The sequence below is a fragment of the Aquila chrysaetos genome, chromosome 20 (genome assembly GCF_900496995.4).
Source record: "Aquila chrysaetos chrysaetos chromosome 20, bAquChr1.4, whole genome shotgun sequence".
NCBI lineage: Eukaryota > Metazoa > Chordata > Aves > Accipitriformes > Accipitridae > Aquila > Aquila chrysaetos.
The window spans coordinates 12,200,231-12,219,880 of record NC_044023.1 but is presented as its reverse complement, the minus strand read 5'-3'; the positions used below and the strand labels follow the sequence as shown (position 1 = coordinate 12,219,880).

Genomic DNA, 19,650 nt, shown 5'->3' with positions numbered 1-19,650 from the left:
ACCACTCAGCCCAGTTAACTAACAAAATCCCCCAAATTTGGCAATAAAAAGAGTGTTCACCCACCCCCACTCAGCCACCAAACAGGCCAGCAGAGCCCAAGTACAGCTCTGAGCCCCTTCAGTTAACTGAAACCTGCTGGCATGGAGCCAGGTGCCTTGGGTTCTACTGGTGGTTCTGAAGGGGAGCTTAACAGTTCTGGGGTCAGCAGAATGTCCTAGAGCCCACGGCCACCTACAGGATATCTGCCCAGGAATAGTCCATAGGTGGGAACGAGGGTAGGGTGCCCAGGACTGGTGCACAGACAACGACAGTGTCAGCAAGTAGCTGTGCTCATGGCTTAGAGGAGACCAAGAACCAGTCGCCCGTGAGCAGCAATGTCCTTCTCCTACAGCCCGAGAACCCAACTCGGGTCCTGCTCAGGGGCCAGCGAGTGCTGTCACAGGAGGACTCTCCTCCTCTGGATCTGCCTGTAGGGCAACAAGTGGGACAAGGTTTGTCTCGGGGTTTCTTCCCGCCCCGAGGCACAAGCTCACCTCGGCCCCTGGTGATGGGGATGACGTCCTTGGCAGAGGGAGAGCTGCAGTAAATCTTCCCATCTTCAATGCGGCTCTCGGACTCGGTGAAGTCTTCGAAGGAGCAGTTGACTCCTGCCGAGAGGTCTGGGACGTTCCAGGCCTGCAGGACCAGCTGGGGAAGAGAGGCAAGAGCATCAACACAGAAAACTAGCAAAAAAGACTCCTCTGTGTCGGCTATGTGTAAGTCCAGCCAGCAGAAAAGAGCAGGGGTGCAATCCCTCCTCTGCCACCCACACGTGGTGAGGAGACCCGCTCCAGGCTTTTGCAAGTGAGCTCCATCCATGGACCTCCCTGCTCAAGCAAGGAGCGCAGATTTAAACAGGTTAAAAGACAGAATGACTCTCAGCCTCCCATCCTCTGCCCTCACCACACCATAAGCCGTTAAACCTCACCTCTCTACAGAGACAAAGCACAGCATTGGGGCTAGAGTGTTTCGCGGAAAGGCATCCGCTCCGGCAGAGCTGAGGAGGGGAGGAATCTACCTATTCCTTCACAAAGTCATTCCCAGGGTCAGCACTTCTCACTTTACAAAACGCTTGCCTTATTTCTAATTTGAATTTTTCACAGCTTCCAGCCATTAGTTCTTGTTATGCCTTTCCTTGATAGATTAAAAAGCCCTTTAGTCCCTGATATTTGCTCCTTGTAAAGGCACTTATACTCTGTAATCAAGTCACCTCTTAATCTTCTTTTTGATAAGCTAAGCAGATTGAGCTCTGGAAGTCTCTCACTGCAAGGCATTTTCTCCAGCCTTCAACTCATTTACATGATGTTTATGGGAGGTTTTCGGCCTCTCCCTTTAAAAGCTGGACTCCAGCCCGAGCGCAGCATCCCCATGTCGACGACACCAGATCTCTGCATAGCATCCTGCCATCGGTCAGGGAGATAACCGCCCGAGAGGTGAAAACACCACCCAGCTCCTGCCTTCGCCCAAGGAGCACCAAGAGCCCCACAGTGAGGGCTCAGCCCCAGCACCACTTTCGAGGACGCTGGGCGAATGCCCGTCTTCTCCCTCCATGTCTAACTTTAGACTTGGCAATATCAAACCCCGATTTCCCTGCTAGACCAGCACCACTCAAACCCAACTGCTCTGAAGGAAATCTCACCCCGTGCCACCCCCTCAGTCCCAGCGGGTCCCATCTGCAGCCATCTCGCATTTATCTCCACGTTACCAACAAACGTTAGCCCCTGCAGAAGCACTTTCCAAACTGTTTCCATCCGGTGACAATTCCCATCTGACAAGGACTTTTTGAGATCTGTCACAGAGCCAGTTCTTAATCCACTTAACATGTGCTTTATCAATATTGTATAATGCTAATTTTTCATCAGAACATTGTGTTGTACCAAGTCAAATGCCTTGTAGAAGCCTAAAGACATCGCATCCCCGCAGTCCCTCTTCTAATTCAAGTCATAATTTCATCAAAAAACAAAATGTGGTTTGTTTGACATAAAACCACGTTGACTGGCATTAATTATATTCCCATCCTTAAATCTTTATCAGTTGAATCCTGCACCAGTTTTTTTCCTTCAGTTTTTCTAAACCTGACGTCAAACTGAGAAGCCTCTGACCATTTGGTCTTTTCTGCACCTGGGCAAAAAAACAAGCACCTTTCCTGTTTCCAGGGCTTTTCTCAACATTCATTTATTTATCACAAAGTCATATCATTACAAATATCCGCAGGCCACGGAACTCCTTGGCCAATTCTTTTAGGACTCCTGAGTGCCAGATATCCAGACGTGGCAGTTTTCAAAACTTTATTGCTAGTATATGCTGTTTCGTATTCTCTTCACAGTGCTAATGGCCTGGAAAATACTTCGGGGAAGTCCATCATCCTTTCTCTCTGCACCGAGAGAGCAGCGAGTTGTGCATTGAAGTCTCATCCCAAAATATCTACTGCAGGCCAGGGTCAGAGACAGGCTATTGAGCTAGATAGATCGCTGGCCTATGAATGGCATCTCTGATGTTGGTGTTTGTATTATGGAGAAGTATTTATTGCTCGGTTATGTCTGTTCTGAATAATCATCAACTGGTTTATTATCTCCATCAATAGGCCAGCCCTCGTCAATGCCCTGCACTTTGCTATGTTTTATTTGTCTCGGATCTCTCTTCCCCTTTCTCCCTCTTTGTCACATACTCATTACTTATTTTTAATTGCCACATTCGCAGCCGTTGCCTCCGGAGGGTCAGGAGGTGGCTGGCAGGGGTCCGCGGGCAGCAGAGGTGCCTTACCGGGACCTCCGACATGGTGACCGAGATGTTCTTCGGCTGGACGGTGAGCTGGACGCACTGCCGCAGGTCGGAGGCGAAGCGCTGGGGCTCGTCCGCCCGCTCACACCGGTCCTTGCGCGAGCATCTGGAGGGGGATGAAACCACCACGGTGAGGAGGAGAATCCCCCAGGGTCCTGCGAGGCTCTGGGCTGACGCCACGGCAAACAGACCCTTTGGCATGGAGGCGATGCCCAGCTAGGGACCTCGGATGCCTGAGGCCCGTATGGGAGCTCTGCTTTCCCCTGGTGCCAGCACTGGGGACTTCTGGGGTCTTTTATGTTCAGCTTTTCTTACTGGCACAAGGATGCCGAACCCGGGAGCCCGTGGGCAGGATTAAAGGGGCCCTGCCGGTGGCTGCGCCGCACATGGGTGCTCGTGAGCACTGCCCGGGTACCGTGGGAAGGGATGACAGACCCCTTGCACCACTCCATCCCCTCCGCGGTTCAGAACTGAAGTCCAGGAGATCTGTCCCTAAGGAGACCAGCGGTGGGGACGGACACGGTTTGCAAACCGTGGTTTGCTGGCGTGGCTCTGGGGCCGAGCCTGCAGTACTTACATGTTGTGGAGGACACACCAGCCGCAGTGGGGGTCCCGGGAGCCCAGGCACAGCTCGCAGCTCTCGTACTGCTCGCAGCTCTCCACCGGCACCCGTGTCACCTGTGGGGAACAGGCAGGGAGTGAAGGGGGACGGGCCGTGTGTTTCTCCGCTGTGTCCATGCCTAGACTCCACCAGAGATGGGGCTCACTCTGGCCCATGGCTCCCACCCCATTAGAGAGGAGGCAGCAGAAGGGAGCAGGCTGAGCCCCCACCATCACCCACTCCTCTCCTGGGAAGCACATTTGCAGGCAACATTTCCACCCCAGGGAGGCTTTTACCCCAATCAAGCTCCTTCCACCATTACATCTTTGTGGGGATGCGGGAGCAGGCTGTGCCGGCTCAGCCCCGCACCGGCCAGGCACCCCACAGCTGCTGCAGCCCTGCTCTGGAAGGGTTACCAGTCCTTTATTAATTGCTCCTCCAGATTTGATTAAAATCCCCTCATTCTCCTAGCCCTCCGAGCTCTGTTACAACTGTTCATTTAATTACTTTCCACCAGCACTCTGATAACACCAAGCTGTAGTAGGGAAGAGAGTGGGTTTTATTAAGGAGAGGGGAGGAGAAGAGGGGGGACGGGGAGGGGGTGCAGGGAGCTGCCTGCTCGCCTGCTGCGAGGAGCCGGCAGCACCGAGCAGCTGCCCGCACCTGCCGCGCTCGTGCCTCAGTTTCCCCGCTGCTCCCATAGGGCAGGACTCGCTCGTTAATTAAAATTTGCAAACTTCTCTATTGAAGGCTAAACCTGGGGTGCTCTCCCTCCTCCCAGCCCAGCAGGGCATGGGCTCAGCGTGATGCCTACAGGGCTGGGATAAGGCTGGCCAACCAGTACCCTTCGGTTTGCATACCGATGAGGATACCTGTGGCGTTCCCATTTGTTTGTCCCTGAAATTGCTTCAGGCAGGCGGTGGCAAGGGGGTCGGCAGCAGGTCCCCCCCAGGCAGAGCCCGCGCAGGCATGTGCCAGCTCCCAGCAACCGTGGTGGTCCCTGGGGGAGATCCCCAGTCCAGGTCAGCATAACTACCCCCCCGGCATCCACATCTCCAACATCTCCCCCACAGAGCAGAGGTTTAGCTGAGCCAGGGCTGGGACAGAAACACAGCCAGCGACAGAAACACGGCCCAGGACAGCTGCACGGACGAGCCCAAACGCAGTTTCTGCCTCGCCTGGAAAGCTGCAGATTTCCTGCAGGGGAGCAGAAACCAGAGACAGGCACTGGGAGGAGGAGGGAAAGGGCTCTCCTGTCCCCACGGGGCTGTCTAGACAAACGCAGGGCCCTACTCCAGCATCCTTCCCCCTCCCAAGCCCCCGGGCTGGCAGCCAGGAGACCTGTTATGCTCTGAGCTCCGCTGCGGTCCCGCTCACAGACACCTCTGCTGGGCAGAGGAGCGGAGATGCTGCAAGACACAGGCACACCACGTCCCAGCACGGCCACCCCGTGTCACCCCGCTGGGCATGGCTTGCATCCCCGCTGACAGGGATCCAAAAAGTGCCACCACCATGGCGTGAACCTGCTTCACCTGCTCCAGTGAAGGCCGTGGATGGATCAACTTGCACCAACAAGCTCACACACAGCTCGGGGATCACGCAGACACTCACAAAGCCAACCAAAACTTCCTATCGTGAGCCCCGATCGCACTGCCAGGACAGCAGCACTGGATGCGGATCAGGTCTGTGCCTCCGGTTGGCTCAGCGTGAGCAGAGGCAGGGACCAAGGGCTGCATGCCAGCATCTGGGGACACACCAGCCCCATGTCCCCTCCGCCCCGAGATGCAAAAGCAGCCACCCCAGAGGAGAAAAACCCATTTGGAGCAATGACCTTCTGCTAACCTGCAAAAACCCTGCTCAGGAGGAGATGGCCAGAACAGGGAGGAGGTTTATGGCCAGCCCCTGGCAGCAAAGAAGGGTCAGGAAGCCCTTGGTCCCCAGGGACCATGGGGATTTCAAGCAGCTGCTGCTAACAATTAATGCCTGGGGCACGGCCCCAGCAAGGAGAGGAGCAGCAGGGCCACAGAGTCAGTGCCTCGGGGCAGTGTTTTTGCAGAGAGGAGAAGGGAGGAGCTGCCTCCCTGCCCTGGGACAGGAGTCCCCACGCAGCCCTGACCCCAGGAACCAAAGGCCAGACCCCACCGGGGAGACACCCGAAAGGTTTCCCAGCACATGGAACCGCAGGCTGGGGCAGCAACGTGGGCTGCCGAGTCAGGAGAGCAGAGGGGCTGCCGTCCCCTCCCCTTACCTGTTTCTCGGTCATGGCGTAGATGTGCTGGCGGTCAGGACTCAGCACCAGGTCTCGCAGGATGGAGCTGCCCTCATGGGCCACGACGTTCTCGTACTGCAGCGCTTGGTGCTTCCTCTCGGCCGGCAAGTCCACCAGGATCTGCAGGGAGAGCAAGGAGGGGTGAGCAAGGTCCCACGTGCACCTCAGCCCCCACCCAGGGAGCGGGATGGGGAATGTGCCCCGTCAGGGATGCCGCCCCTCCGTCCCATACCGGCGTGGCCACGCCACAGCCACTGCAGCACATCAAAGTAGCAGCCGCTCTGCAAACATCCCGACCCTTTCCAGAAGGCCAAACTGCAACGTTTTCTTCCCTTTTTTGCATTTGTCTGGTGCATTTGCACCATGTTTATGCTGATGGTGTCCACCTCTCTCCAGGGAGGGAAGCCACATCCGTGGTTCTCATGCTGCACCCCTCTACGTGCTGCCCTGCTTCCCCCACTGCTACTCAGCCCCAAAGCCCCTCCAACCTGCAGCACGGCACAGACGAGCCCCCAGCTCGCAGCAAAGCATCAAACCCCATCTTGCCGCAGCAGTACTGAAAGCGGCTTCCACGCCGCACAGCACCAAGCCCCGGCCGGGCGGGATGCTGCAGCTCGTGCAGGCAGGGCTCGCATCTCCCCATCCATCAGAGGAAATGCTTGGGCTCGTGACCAGGGAAGTCAAGAGGGTCTCAAGGAAGCTGGGGGTCAACAGAGGTTCAGAAAGCGCCTTTGTTCCCTGAGCAGGAACGTGGCAAAGGCTTTAATCCCCTTACAGCTCACTATTACGTTAAAGCTCTTCCTAAGTACACTGGTTTCTGGCTGTACCAGCAATAACCACATCAGGAGGCACCACGGGGCTGGAGGCACCCACCAAGCAGGGGCTAAACTCAGCTGTGCTACTTGCCATAACCTGATTGCCACCTCCATGAGCAAGAGATGCTTCCTGCTAATGCTATCACTTGCGATACCCCCAGACTCGCGCAGTCCCCCAGCACAGGGCAGCCTCAAGGGAGGGTGCTGGAGAAATGGCTCAGTGGGTCTGGTCTGCTCCCATGGGATGGGATGGGATGGGATGAGATGGGGGTCACACCAGCAACACATTCTGCAAAAAAACCCAGCGGCAGGTGGAGAAGCAGCGTGCCCAGCGAGACGGAGCAAACGGTGCCCAGGATCGACTCCACACTGCTGCCAGCACATGCAGGGAGCCAGTCCAGCACCCCCAGCCACAGGACTCAGGATCCCCCCCACTGCACGGGGCCAAATCCATTGTTTTGAAGCACCCCCCAAAATGCATCCCACAGCCCTGCCCTGATCATTGCACCCACTCCTACGGCCCAGCACAGCCATGCCCGAGCCCTTGTGCCCCCCACAGCAGCTGCCCCAGCATCCCGGCCACCTCGTCGCCCTCCTGCAATAAATAGCCACTGGCATTTGCATAGTTCCCAATCAGGAAGATACGGACCAGGAAAGCAGGATCCCGGTGTGCAGCTGATTAGCATGGAAATGTATGCGGCTCACAAACAAACTGGGGCCCGTTTAATTAGAGCGGCGCCTTTGATTCACCGCCAGCCTCCTGCATGCACCAGCCCTGGATTATTTTTAGGCAGTTTTACAAAACAAATGTATTTAATTAAGAAAGAGACCCCTGAGCAACCAGAGAGCGTGAGTCCTGCACAGCAGTGAGCAAAGGGGCCGCCCTCTCCCCAGGGGTACATGGCAACTGGGCATGCAGGGCCAGGCTAACTCTTGGGAGCCCACGACACAGCCAAAACCCCCCCATACGTACTGCCACAGGACTGAAGAGCCTTTGCCATAACCCAAACTGGTCCTGGTACTTACCTGCCTTCTCAGCATCCTCTGCCAGACCCCTACACAGGCTGTGCGCCCCATCGCCCCCACCCTGGGTACTACTGTGTGCTGGGGAACCCAGAGATGCTGAAAGCTCATCCTAAAGCCTCTGCCTGCCCTTTTTGGGGGGGTCTTTCTGCCCAGGTCCAGGACCACATTTGCTCCTACTCCAAACATCAGAGGAGGTCAAGCCCCAGACACCTGTGGTAGAGGGCCACATGGCAGCCCCTGCCCTGCGGTACCCGTTGCTCAGTGGTACCCAGCATCGCCCCCAGAGCCCCACCCTGCCTCCCCGCATCCCCTTGCGGGTCGCTCCCCTCCCGGCTCTCAGCTTCTCCCCTACAAAGTCCTGTCCAAGCCAGCCCTCCGGAGGAGGGTAAAGGGGAGCATCGCCCCTCCCCAGCAAGGCACCGTCTTCCCCCTCACTACGGCAACGTGACAAACGCACCTTTCCAACCCTTTTATGGGCCGCAGTTGCGGCACAGAAGAATCGATATAGTTTTACCCTGGTTCTAAAATAGATCTATGGCTGGATGTCGCGCTGGCAGTAATTTTTAACTAGCGGGGTAATTTCCCCATTACATTATTGCACTGCACAGTGCTGGGAAAGAGAAAGAGATGTATTAAAAAAAACAACAGACGTGAAGCACTTCCAGTTAATTTGAGGCTCCAGGAAGAACCTAAAAATATTCTCAGTAGTCAAACGTGGCTGGAGCCCAGCCTGCCACATGTCAGGGTGCTCTGGTGGGGGGGCACGGGGCCACCCCAGGCATGCACATGTGGGAACCCTTCTCTCCGGCACCTCTCCTCCCGCTAAGGATGCTCTATAAGCGGGTCTGGGATTCAGGAAAATGGTATTTGGAAGACCTGCCAATCAAGTTGTTTTCTGGTTGGCCAAAAGGTGGGGCACGGAAGGTGTTTCTGAGTTAGCTCGTAGTAGGTGAACCCATCCTGCTGCTCCTCCCCACCACAAGGAGATCACCAGCAGGTAGACCCCAACGTCATCCCATGCCAGGAGGACCCGACTGCCCACAGCACCCGCTGCCGTAGGGGCAGAGGTGGGAACCCGGCATCAGGGCCCTTCTAGCTGGATTAGCCCAACGGGAACCTACCCATCCTGGCCGGCGGGAAGGGGACAGGTTCTTTGGACCGTAACACGGCGGAGAAGCACAGGGGATGCGCAAGGTGCTTCCCATCTCTTAGAGACGCGAGGAGGGACCACTTCCCCCCCCTCCCCACACCCGCGGGGTAGCTGGGAGCAGGGGAAGGAGGAAAGGATGCGGTTTAATCAGAGCAGCCCCCTCGGAAACACGCTCCTTCCTGCCTACCCTGCCTACCTTCCCACCCGGGGGAAAAGACATTTACCAAAAATAAATAAATAAATAAACCTATTAACCTTTCTCCTCATCCTGACGCTGATATAATTACCCAATACTAATAATTACTCACACTAATTTCTCACTCAGGATTCCTGCCCTCACTCTTGCCTGCCTCGGGCTGGCTTCGGGCAGCGGCTCGGCAGCGCTGCCTCCTGCGAGGGGCTGGCAGGAGCCCCGGGGGGTGGCTGGACCCTGGGACCGTGCCAAGGCGGAGAAGCAGGAGCGAGGGGCGGCTTGTTGGGCTGCTGCCTCGTTAAGTAAACGGAGGAGACCAGAGGCAAGAAATTACAAGCTCCCTGCCGGGGTGAATCATCTCAAAGCAAGCCCAGAGGCTGCTGTGCCAGAAACCCACGCACACACCCCCCCCACCCAAGCGAGGAGCCCACCCCATGGGGCGAGCACCCAGCACAGCTTCACTCTGAAGAGGGGACGGTTTAAGACCTGGTCCCCCAGAAGCCGAGCGGGCTAGTGGAGGCAGCAGAAGGCCAGGAGATGCAAAGGCATCTCACCTCACCGAGAGGTCCCTCACCTCCTAGGCCAGCCACGGAGAACCCCGAAAAAGGAACGATGAGGGAAAGGACGGCGTGCAACGCTTCAACCCCCGGGGACCTCGGTGTAACGAGCGACGGTGCACAGCACGCCCCGGCTGGGCAGAGGCAAAATCCTCCCCCAGGAGGCCCAGAGAGGGTTCCTCGGGGGTGGCCTTGTCTTGGCTGGAGAAGGGAGTTGCCATCCCATACAGGTTTTGGAGGAGGAGAGCACGTTGCCTTGCTAAGGAGCGTGCAGTGGCGCGGGGTCACAGCCAGACAACAGCACCAGCCGGTCCTGCTGCTGCCTCGAGCCCGATGCTCCCTCCAAAGCTCGGCTCTCCTTCACAAACCATGATGCTGGAGCATCCAGAAGCTTCTGCAAGGCCTGGGCCCCACCACAGCCAGTGCTAGTGAAAAGCCACTGCCCTGAGGAGCTCTGCAAGACAAGGCTGGGACCTAAAACCCATATGAAAGGCAAGGGGAAGCGAAAGCACCAGGAGGGCAGAGACAACACATCAGAGGAGAGACGGCTCCTTCCATTGCAGCGCGCTTGCTCCCCTTGGCAAGACACCCTCCAGGCTTGTCCAGGTGAGGAGGCACCTCCCCACTGCCATAACCGCTGCCCGACTCTCGCTCGCCAAAACGCCAAGGGGAAAACCTCGCAACGTCCTTACAGCCACCAGCAACAGGCACCCAGAGGGGAGCATCTCCCCAGGGCCACCTTTCGGAAAGACGGGCAGTGACAGGAACGAAGGGCAGCAGCCGTGACCTGGCAGCCACCCAGCGCTGGCAGCGGGTCCGGAGGAGGACGGCGGTGGAGGACGCGGCTTTACAGCTCAGCCTGGGCCAGGGACGCCAGGCGGAGAGGGAGGAAGCACAGCCGGAGAGGGAAGGCAGCTGCAGACATGCCAAGGCTGCTTTTGGATTTAACACACGCTGGCAGGAGCCTGGCTGGGGTCCGAGGGGTGCTGGGGTGTGCCACCGCCTCCCCACGGGACCAAAACCATGCGCTTGGGGGCACACGTGGAGGGTCCCCAAGGAACCCAGTCTCACCGCAGGGGACACCCCCCAAGCCCACCACCAGGAAGAAAGGACTCTTCACCACCCCGCAGCTAGTCCCTCTCCCTCCCCAGCCCTCCACCTCACCCCCTCCAGGCTCTCAAGCCCCCATCCTGGGTCCCAAGCGGTCCCCCGCAGACCCCTCCTCCGGGCAGGAGAAGTGCTCAGCCGGGCTTTGTACTCTTATCTGTACAGGGCTGTGATTAATTCACAGTGGCTGGCAGCAGCTACAAGAGGAGGGTGCTTTTGCCCGCCTGCCACACTTCAAAGGCAGGGACTTATCTGCCTGAAACACACTCCGCAGCCTTTTCACGGGGACCCTTTCCAGTTCCACGGGGCTCGCGCAGCACTGACGGGCAACACGAAAGAAAGGCTTATTTACAGGAGTGCATTTCAAAGCCTCCCCGCTTCCCTCTCAACACTCGCTGGGGGAAGCGGAGAGTCCCCCAGCCCCAGCAATGTCCATCGGGGACAGAGACTGAGCTGGGGGGGGGACAAGACGGGGCTGTGAGGAGAGGATGATGGATCGAGGTCCCTGTCCCACCTTTGCCTGTGTCCTGGTCCCCTCCTGCCCCATACTCTTGCTGGTGAGCAGCTCTGCAGCACATCACTAAGTTGGGAGGAGGAAGATGCTTTGACACGTGCAGAGGGCAGAACCCAGCCCCGGGACCAAAACCTTCCCCTCCCCATGCCACTGGTGCCCACATCTCAGGCACCACCGAAGCCCCGGGCTCCTGTACCCAAACCAGTGGGTGCGCATCCCCGCTCCGCGGGAGCAGGGCCGTGCTAACACCCCCAGCGTTCTGCTTTGATTTTGGCACCATCCACCCAAAGGGCACAGGACAGAGCAAATAAAACCAGGAGAGGAGCAGGTCTTGGCAGAGTTGACCCCCCCCCCAACCCATGATGCCACCTCCTGGAGGCAATAGAGGACCCGTGCAGCCCGGCCGCCCCGGGGCGGAGGTGGCAGCTGCCTGGTGGTGTCACACAACAGTGCGCAGACAAGCCTACAGCCAGAAAGGGAGTATCCTGTGTCCAGCCAGGGGGGCTGGCTGGGGACGGCGACCTCCCTGGGGTGCCAGCCTGCCACGTAGCCTGGGCTCACCCCGAGGCAGCAGGCGGCGTGGGGACAGGGACACTGGCTGCCCCTCCGCATGCCTCCCCCAGCCAGCCATCCCCTGGGGACCAGCAGCGCCAGCAGCTGCTGCCCGCATGCCCCTCTCCGGTTTCCAAAGGAGGGTGAGGGGTTTAAAATGAGGTTCCCGGATCAGCTGCTCCGGGGGGACACACATTACTCTTCCCTCACCCCCCCCACCCAGGAAGGTGCAGGGGCTGCCCAGAGAAATGCGTGGCCTGTAGCAGCTGCAGGGCCGCGGCATCGTCTGTCCCAGGGGGCACAGCCGGTGGGGACGGGGGGGCTGGGTACTGTGGGAGAGGGGGGCACCGGCGTGCCGGGGGACAAGAGCGGGGAGGCGGCCAGGAGACGGCGGTGGCTCCTGCTCCCTCCCACTGTACGGCAGGTTACCAAACTTTGGCATCCCGGGTGATGAGGATTCGCCTTTGGTTTTGCTCAGGCATCAGGAAAATTGCCACCGGGAGATCCCGAGCCACGCTTTACCAGGGCTCACCGTACAGCTGCTCCGTGCCGCCGGCCAGGAGCCGCGCGCCCAGCAGGAAGGGTACGGGCAGCTGGCAGCAGGGGCACAGGCAGAGCTTTGGGGAGGCATCTGCCAAGGGCTCGCGCGCGGGACCGGGGACAGGATGGCCCTGCAGAAACATCCCAGCTATGCGGGGCGGGCTGGCTGCCAGCACCCCGGCTACCTCCGCTCCCCTGGCCGGCCACCCTCCCTGCCGGCCCCGCCAGCTGCCCGCGCAGGAATGCGCCAGCCGGCAGCGGATCAGACACATGCCTCCTCCCAGACGGGCAGGCAGCTGCCTGCTGCTCGAACCCAGCACGCCAGGGCCCTGCAGAGGTGTCTGCTGTCCTCCCGGCCTCCTCCGTGGGGAGGAGGTTTTGCCAGCCCCTCACACAGGGCTGGGATGCTGCTGCCTCGTCACTAACCCACCAAGGGAAAGGGGTGAGCTGAGCTGCCTACTTCCACTCAGTGAAACACATTCGCTTGATAAAGATGAATACAAGCAAGACTTTTGTCCTGGGCCCGACATCACCCTGAGCTGGAGAATGTTGGGACTTCAATTATATCAGTATAATAAAGCAAAAAACAAGGAGATACTTAATCTAAACCAATGCTCATAACAGCAACAAATGCCAGTGACTCGCCGACACTGACAGATATGACACCGGTTCATATAACTGGTTTCGAAGTGCACATTATTGCAGGTGCGACATCCCCAGGTGGTATCCCGAGCTTGGCCATGTGGTCTGAGGACAGACACGCTCGCCGCACCTCTCCAGGGAGGTGGGGTGGGAACTGCGTGAAGGCACTGGGGTTTGCCATAGGAGATCGGGGAGAGGGGGAGGCAGGGGGGTGACCCTGCCCAGCAGGACACCGAAACACAGCACCACCTTCCCCAAAACTCCTCAACCGCCGCCTTCTTTCACTCAAACTCATTTCCTTCTTTTCCTCTTGTTCAGCCACCCACACGAGCAGCATTCCCCCACACCAAGCAGGCTCGGCAGAGCCGGCCAGACCAGCACCAGCCCACGTGGCACGGCACGGCACGGCACGGCATGGCACAGCACTGACTGGCCCCGCACCCACCATCTGCAAACCTTCCCAAAACCTCCCCTGACCAGGTCTGCCCACATTGCTCCATGAACAGGACAGGGAAGTACAGCCCAACACACCATTCCAGCAATTTTGACAGAACTAAAACACTGTCAGAAAAATCTCTACAATCTTTCTGCACCAAAACCTAACTGCTGGAAAGAGGAAGCGAGTGCCAGAGCACCGCACAGGAGCAGCACCTTCACCAAAGTCAAACCCGGGTGCAGGAGGGACTGACAATGAATAAGGGAAGGGAATTACAAGCACCACCCCAGTTGGGAGCCACACAGCATGGGACAGGTAAAGGCACTTGCCCTGCTCCCCTCCCCAGCAAAGCCCCAGGACCCGTCCCTGTCCCCCCCAAGCTGCTCCGGCAGTCTCGAGCCATTGATTTACCAGCTTTGCCCTTCAAAACTCTCCTGGCTCAGCGCCCAGTTCGTATCGTCTAGTCACTCAGGAGCAAAATATCTCTATTATTATTGCAATTATTTCCCAATCAGCATCGCTCAGGGCTGAGGCGGTCACAGGGGGGGCCCCCGACAAGCGAATCGATGGGCAGCCTCTGCCCTGGGGGCTGCCGGGGACCGGGCGGGAGGCACTGGCAGCTGCCGAGCAGCATGGGGAAGAGCGGGCAGAGGACGGGGGACCCCAGGGACCCCTCCATGTAATGCCGTGGACCAGTAGGGTGGCAGTCCTTGGTCTTTGCTGACCCTCAGCCAAGCAACGGTGAGGCAAAATAACCTGTGCACGGAGCATGCGTGCAGCCACTGACCCCACACGCTCTGGATGCAATGCAAGGGCTTTACCTCGAAGACGCTTCACGGCTGAAGAGAACCAACTGGAGCTCCAGGGCATCCCCGGGGGCAGCACAGCAGCCACTGGAGCATCAGTTCCCCAGGGAGGGAGCGATAGAGCATCCCAAAACTACCCCTCCAGCAGCATGGTGCCTGCACCCAGCTGTGCCCTCTCCAGCGTAAATGCACAGTGAAACCCCAGCACTGCACCTCACCGTGGACACATCCCTCTCGAGGGAGGGGAAGGCAGGCAGGTAAGCGGGTCCTGCTGTTTCTCAAGCGACAAGAAGAGAGGAGGGAGCTGCACAGGTAGGAGAGCTCAATAATGGATGGCGAAGGAATTTTAGCCCTGCAAAAGGGAAGGTAAGGGCAGAAAAAGCACACAGCAAAATGGGATGGGGAGCTTCTCACTGCGTCCCACTTTTCCCTTCCGTGTAGAAAAAGCCCTGGGTGACAGGAGTGAAGGGCAGAGCGCGTCACAGAAATACAGGAATTTTTTTTTTTCCCCCATTTAATAATTACCGTAGGCATCCCAAGCGTCCCAGCAGGCCCCGGGCATACTGAAGCCATGGCAATGTGTCACCCCTCAAGCTCCCACGGGACTAGGACTGCACGTGACCAGCCTGGGGCGAGTTAATACCTAAATGTCCCAGAGAAGTCCCTGGGAAGAAAGCTCTCCCCTGAGGGACTCAATACTCAGCTTTCCAAACAAAAGCCATCCCTTCACTGCCAAGGCACCGGCTCCTCCAAGGAGACCGCATCCTTCTGTCCCATGGGGACCAGCCCGGACCCTTGGCTACCAGTCTCCTGCGATGCACAGCCCATCGCCCTGGCCAGCAAGCAGAACAGACCCAGAGCAGCCATCCCCAGCCTCTCCACAGCTTAGAAGTTGCTATTTCTCCTGCAAATCCAAAGCACCACTTATTTTCCTCCCAACAATGCTCAGCTCAACAGGGCAGCACAAGCCCCCCTTCCCAAGCCTTGCCGCACTTCTGACCACGCAACCAGACCAAGATAATCCCAGCACGAATACCGAGGGCTTGTCCCACCACCCTCGCCCTTCTGGCAGCTTGGGACATGCCTACAGCCAGGGGCTCACGCCCCCGCTGCCTGCGATGGGGACGCTCCCCTTTCCAGGTCTCTGTCAGGGGATCCCAAAAGGCAGGGAGGAGGCAGCGAGGCTTTGCCAGGGATGCGGTGGGGAGGAAGGACAGGCTCCCGGGGCTGCAACACAGCTGGAGATCAGCTGGATCCTTCCTCCCCCCTCGGCTCCAGGAAAATAGCTGTTTCCTTCCTGGTCCCTAGAACAACGCAGCAGCAGGAGAGGAGCTGCCTGAGGACAAGGCAGGGGCCACCGGTCTCGCAAGCAGGGGAGCCAGCAGCAGGAGAAGCCCATGCAGGGGAGGCTGCAGAGGGACAGACTCCAAAGGGGGGGTCTGCTTCAGGGTACTCCCCGCGGTCAGGTCCCCTCCCACCCCAGCAGCCTCACAGGCAGACTCAGCACCAGCCAAGCCCCCATTTCGGTGGGGCTGTCTGTGCAGGGCACCACGGCTTGCATCTGGATTTATCCATCCATCAGAATCTAAAGCCTTCTGCAACCCCATCTCAGCAGCTCCCCATTCATTCAGCTCCAGTCACATAAATGTACCAGCCGTTATTTCCACGGTGTGCAAGCCGAAAGCCATTTGCTGCAACAATACACTGCAGCAAGGGGGATATTATAGGAACTAAATCCGCTGCCCATTCACCTCCACCCAGGGAGAAGGACAACACTGACTGCACAGGGGGATTCAGCTTCACCCCTTTAACACCGGCTTTGATCCCTTCCTAACGATCAGGCCTCTTGTTACTGCAGCTCTGGGCTGTCCTGGTGCTTTATCTCCATGGACAAATCACACCAGACTGCCCAGGAGAAGCTGATAAGCAATAAATGATCACGGTCTAAATATCGCAGGGCACAGCAACAACATTAAATATTAACACCCAGCGCAGGCAGCAGGACTGGACATGTAGAATCTCTTACAAATTCAATGACAAAATCATGCATCACATGATATACTTCATGGGAACGTAACCCATGGCATCAGGAGGAGGCAGAAAGTTACAGCCACGCTTTTTTTTTTTCTTTTTAGATCAACATCTCTGCTATTGACACACCACGATCAAAACTCCAGGCTCTGCCTTTCCTCCCGAAACAGTCCCTGCTCCACACATAAGCACCTCCAAGATTAGAGACAAAATCTTCCACTGTTCCATGCCTGGTGTTCCCAGTGATAACAGCCAGCTAAGCCTGGCTTCGGGCTGAGTGTACCAGAGAGTGCCTGCAAATATTTTGCTTCAAATACACTCAGACCCTCTTGCTCACTCCACCTTGAGCTCTTGACTTGTTTGCTAAATTCCCCGCTCTCACCTTTGTTTGCATTTTAAGGCTTCGTTCCCACACCCTAAACCTCTGGCGCTCCTACAGCATCTCCAACCCCAAGAGCCACATCCTTGGCTACACTACACCCTTCTCCACGGCTCCGTAAGGCCAGGGGAAAGCTATGGGGCCATGGCTCCCCACCATGCAGAACTTGGAGCAATGAAAACCACTTCTCTGCAGTGGGCTCTCTGTTCAAAAACAGGATGAAAATTACGCTCTTCAGTCTGCAGATAGGAGCAATTTCGAAGGAGAGATTGAGAAGATTTCCATATAGAGATTGCTTTCCCTAAGGATGCTGCTCGAGATATTTAAGAGCTCAGGTTTTACACGGTATGGATTTCCTCTGGCACCGATGCACAACTCCCTGCCCTGCTTCTCCAGGCAGCAATCCCTTCTTCAGGCTGTCAGGGAACGGCAGGTCCCGTTGGCTAACGCAGAGCCCATCGGTGACCGCAGGGCTCACCCGGGAGGTAAACCGGGGTGCAGGGGGGCTGGAGCCCACCCTGAGCTTTCCAGGTGCGACAGCACTCGGCCACAGATCGTTATAACCTCAGCTAACTTAAAATACTCCTGGGGATGTGGGGCTGCTCTTTGAAAGCCCGGCTCTTGCTAAGACCAGATCAGAGCACACACCGCATTCAAAACCAAGTTCTCAGATGATCTTTGAGGAACACCTCCCACCCTCCCCACCGTTCCCACCACTGCCAGGGGACCTCAAGCGGAGCTGCCACCTGCCACGACTTGCCAGCACCGTGGCCAAGGAGCTGCTCCCAGCTGGGGATGCAGGTTGGCACCCGGCGAAAGACAGGCAAGCACCAAGCACAGCCGGACCTTGCTGGGCCGACACTGGAGAGAGCGGAGATGGGGACAGGCAGACAGCCCCTGGATAAACAGATTTATCCCAAGATGCAACCCTGTCAGGCACCCATTGCGTGCCTGAATATCTGTAGAGGGAGGCCAAGGGGTGGGAAATGATGTTAATTAAAGTTTTAATTACTGTAACCAAACGAGTAGTATAATTACTTTATTCTCACAGAGACTTCAAACTGATTAAGGACCACGTGCGCAATCTTCGGGTTGATGTGGTTTTTAATTAAACGTGCCGTCAAAGACAGTGAGAGGGGCAGGCAGGACGATGGCTCAGCCCTGCCTGCTCCTGCCTGGACCCCTGGGAGACCTCATGCAAGGAAGGAGCCCAGGCTGGCAGAGACACGAAGGTCAAGAGCAGCAACTAGTGCAAAAGGCCAAAGAGAGCTGCTTTGGGAAGACCAAAGCCGGCAGGATGCACGCAGGTGTCTCGAAGGAGAAGCTCTTCTCCTATATGTCTGCCCTCAGCTTCACATACCCCCAAAACATCTACCTTTACAAACATCTCCAAAACAACCCCGCGCGGGCCCCGAAAATATTAATGAACTGGTGCTGCCAACTGGAGGGAATGATTAAAAAACAATTTTGCGAAGGTATCCTTTTCAAATAATAATAACACTAAAAGACAAAGCAGTAGAAATTAAATTCCCAGTCCCCTACCTCAAATAAATAGTATCAGAATTTGAAATGAGACATAATTACCCCAGCAAGGTTAAAGCCGCTAATGCACATGGAATACAGAATCACCATCCATCATAATCATATCTCATATCGCAGCCATTATTTATAATTAGGAGTCACGGTTTAAAAAACACATAAAGACGCCCATGCAATGCAGTAATTCTTCTGTTATTGCTCCTGGAGGGCCAATCCTGCTCCGATTTGTGGAGCCCAGGATCAGGCAAAAGTAATTCCCCAAAACCCCCGAAAAGTCATCCCCAGAAAGCATCTCACCTTCCTAAGCGCTGGGCTGGTGTCAGCAGGACACTGCTGGGCTGCACTGGATCCCTCCCAGCCATTTCAAACCCAAACAGGCTCACAATCCATCCAGATAGTCCTTCTCCCTTAACTAAACTGAATTTATATTTTTTTCCCCCCAAATGCCAAAGCAGGAAGAGCAGAGCTGAGCAGACACCAGAGCCGCAAGCTGGCTCAGCAAGGCAGTGACATGCAGGCGATGGCAGGCCTAGTGGGCTTTGCCCAGGCTTTCTCACCTGCCAGGTGTTTTTTTTACCTATTTTTAAAACCACAGAACGAGTTATAGCAAAAGCTGGGGGAACCAAAAGCTAAACCCAAAGCTGCTGAAAGCTGCCCTCCTTTGAGGCATGCGCTTTGCAGGCTGCCCCAGTGAAATATTAACAAGCTCCCAGCAAAGCAGGAGAAAATTACCCTAAATATATTCTGGGAAGTCCGCAGACGGTGGTGCCTGGCTCTCAAGGTACGTACCTCCAAATCCTTTCTCCTCCCAGCAATAGGAGCAGCAAGTCTGCAGCCCCATGGGGACACACAGTAGCTCTATCACACGCAAGCACTGAAGCCAGAGCAAAGCCCTTGCACAGAAAAGCACAAACACTGGGACACGGTGGGGTGCACAGCTGGTTCAGAGCCCCAGAAGTCTGGGAGAGGCGGTTTTGCACCCTTCGGTGGCGAATTCAAAAGCAACAGCGGTTGAAGAGGTTGTCCTGGGGACAGAGAGCCGTGATGGCAGAGGCTACGGCAAAAGCCCTGGGATGAAACCACGGAAAGGACAGACACACACATGCACACGCGTGTGTAAATCTAAGCTATGGTGTTTTCGGAGATGGAAAAGCAAGCTGGGATAAGGACAAGGGAGAGCTGAGGCACGGCCGGAGCTGCACAGGTCCCCAGCAGAAGCAGCCCCAAGAAGGAGCTAAGCCCCACCACTGGCTGCAAGCAGCCCAAGGGAAACAGCCGAAGCCGGCTTGCCCCGCCAGTCTCATGACTCTTACTCACAAGCAGAGCTGCACTTTCTCAGAAGTTTCATTAAGCTGTAAAACAAGAAAAAAATAACAAGGAAAAAAAAAAAAATAAAACCAAGAAAACCCAGCTCGCAGATGCACGTACAAACACACGCTCTCCAGAACCCTGGAAACACGTTTCTAATGAAGGTTGCTGCAAACACAGCGAAACACCAGCCGGAGTTTCCAGCCAGGGTCCCCTTACCAGAGGTGCCACGCTCCTGCAGCACGAGAGGGGAACGGGGAGTAGCTGGCAGCGGGGCACATCCAGAGAGAGGGGCTCTGTGCAGCACCATGCTGCTGCCACCACGGAAGGCGAGGGGGATGAGCCTTTTTGGGGTTCAGGCACC

At 56.9% G+C, this 19,650-nt stretch overlaps 1 protein-coding gene across 4 annotated transcripts in view; it reads right to left on the bottom strand.

Annotated features, from left to right (window-relative positions):
- Window positions 1–19,650, bottom strand: part of PLXNA1 (plexin A1) — a 125,824-nt gene that overhangs the window by 66,788 nt on the left and 39,386 nt on the right. For all 4 annotated transcript variants that reach the window (XM_030043945.2, XM_030043943.2, XM_030043946.2 and 1 more), the window contains exons 4-7: window positions 5,671–5,811; window positions 3,399–3,499; window positions 2,804–2,927; window positions 535–688 (exon numbers count right to left, since the gene is read on the bottom strand). In XM_030043945.2, the coding sequence (XP_029899805.1) occupies window positions 535–688; window positions 2,804–2,927; window positions 3,399–3,499; window positions 5,671–5,811 (520 nt within the window). The remainder of the gene's footprint in view (window positions 1–534; window positions 689–2,803; window positions 2,928–3,398; window positions 3,500–5,670; window positions 5,812–19,650) is intronic.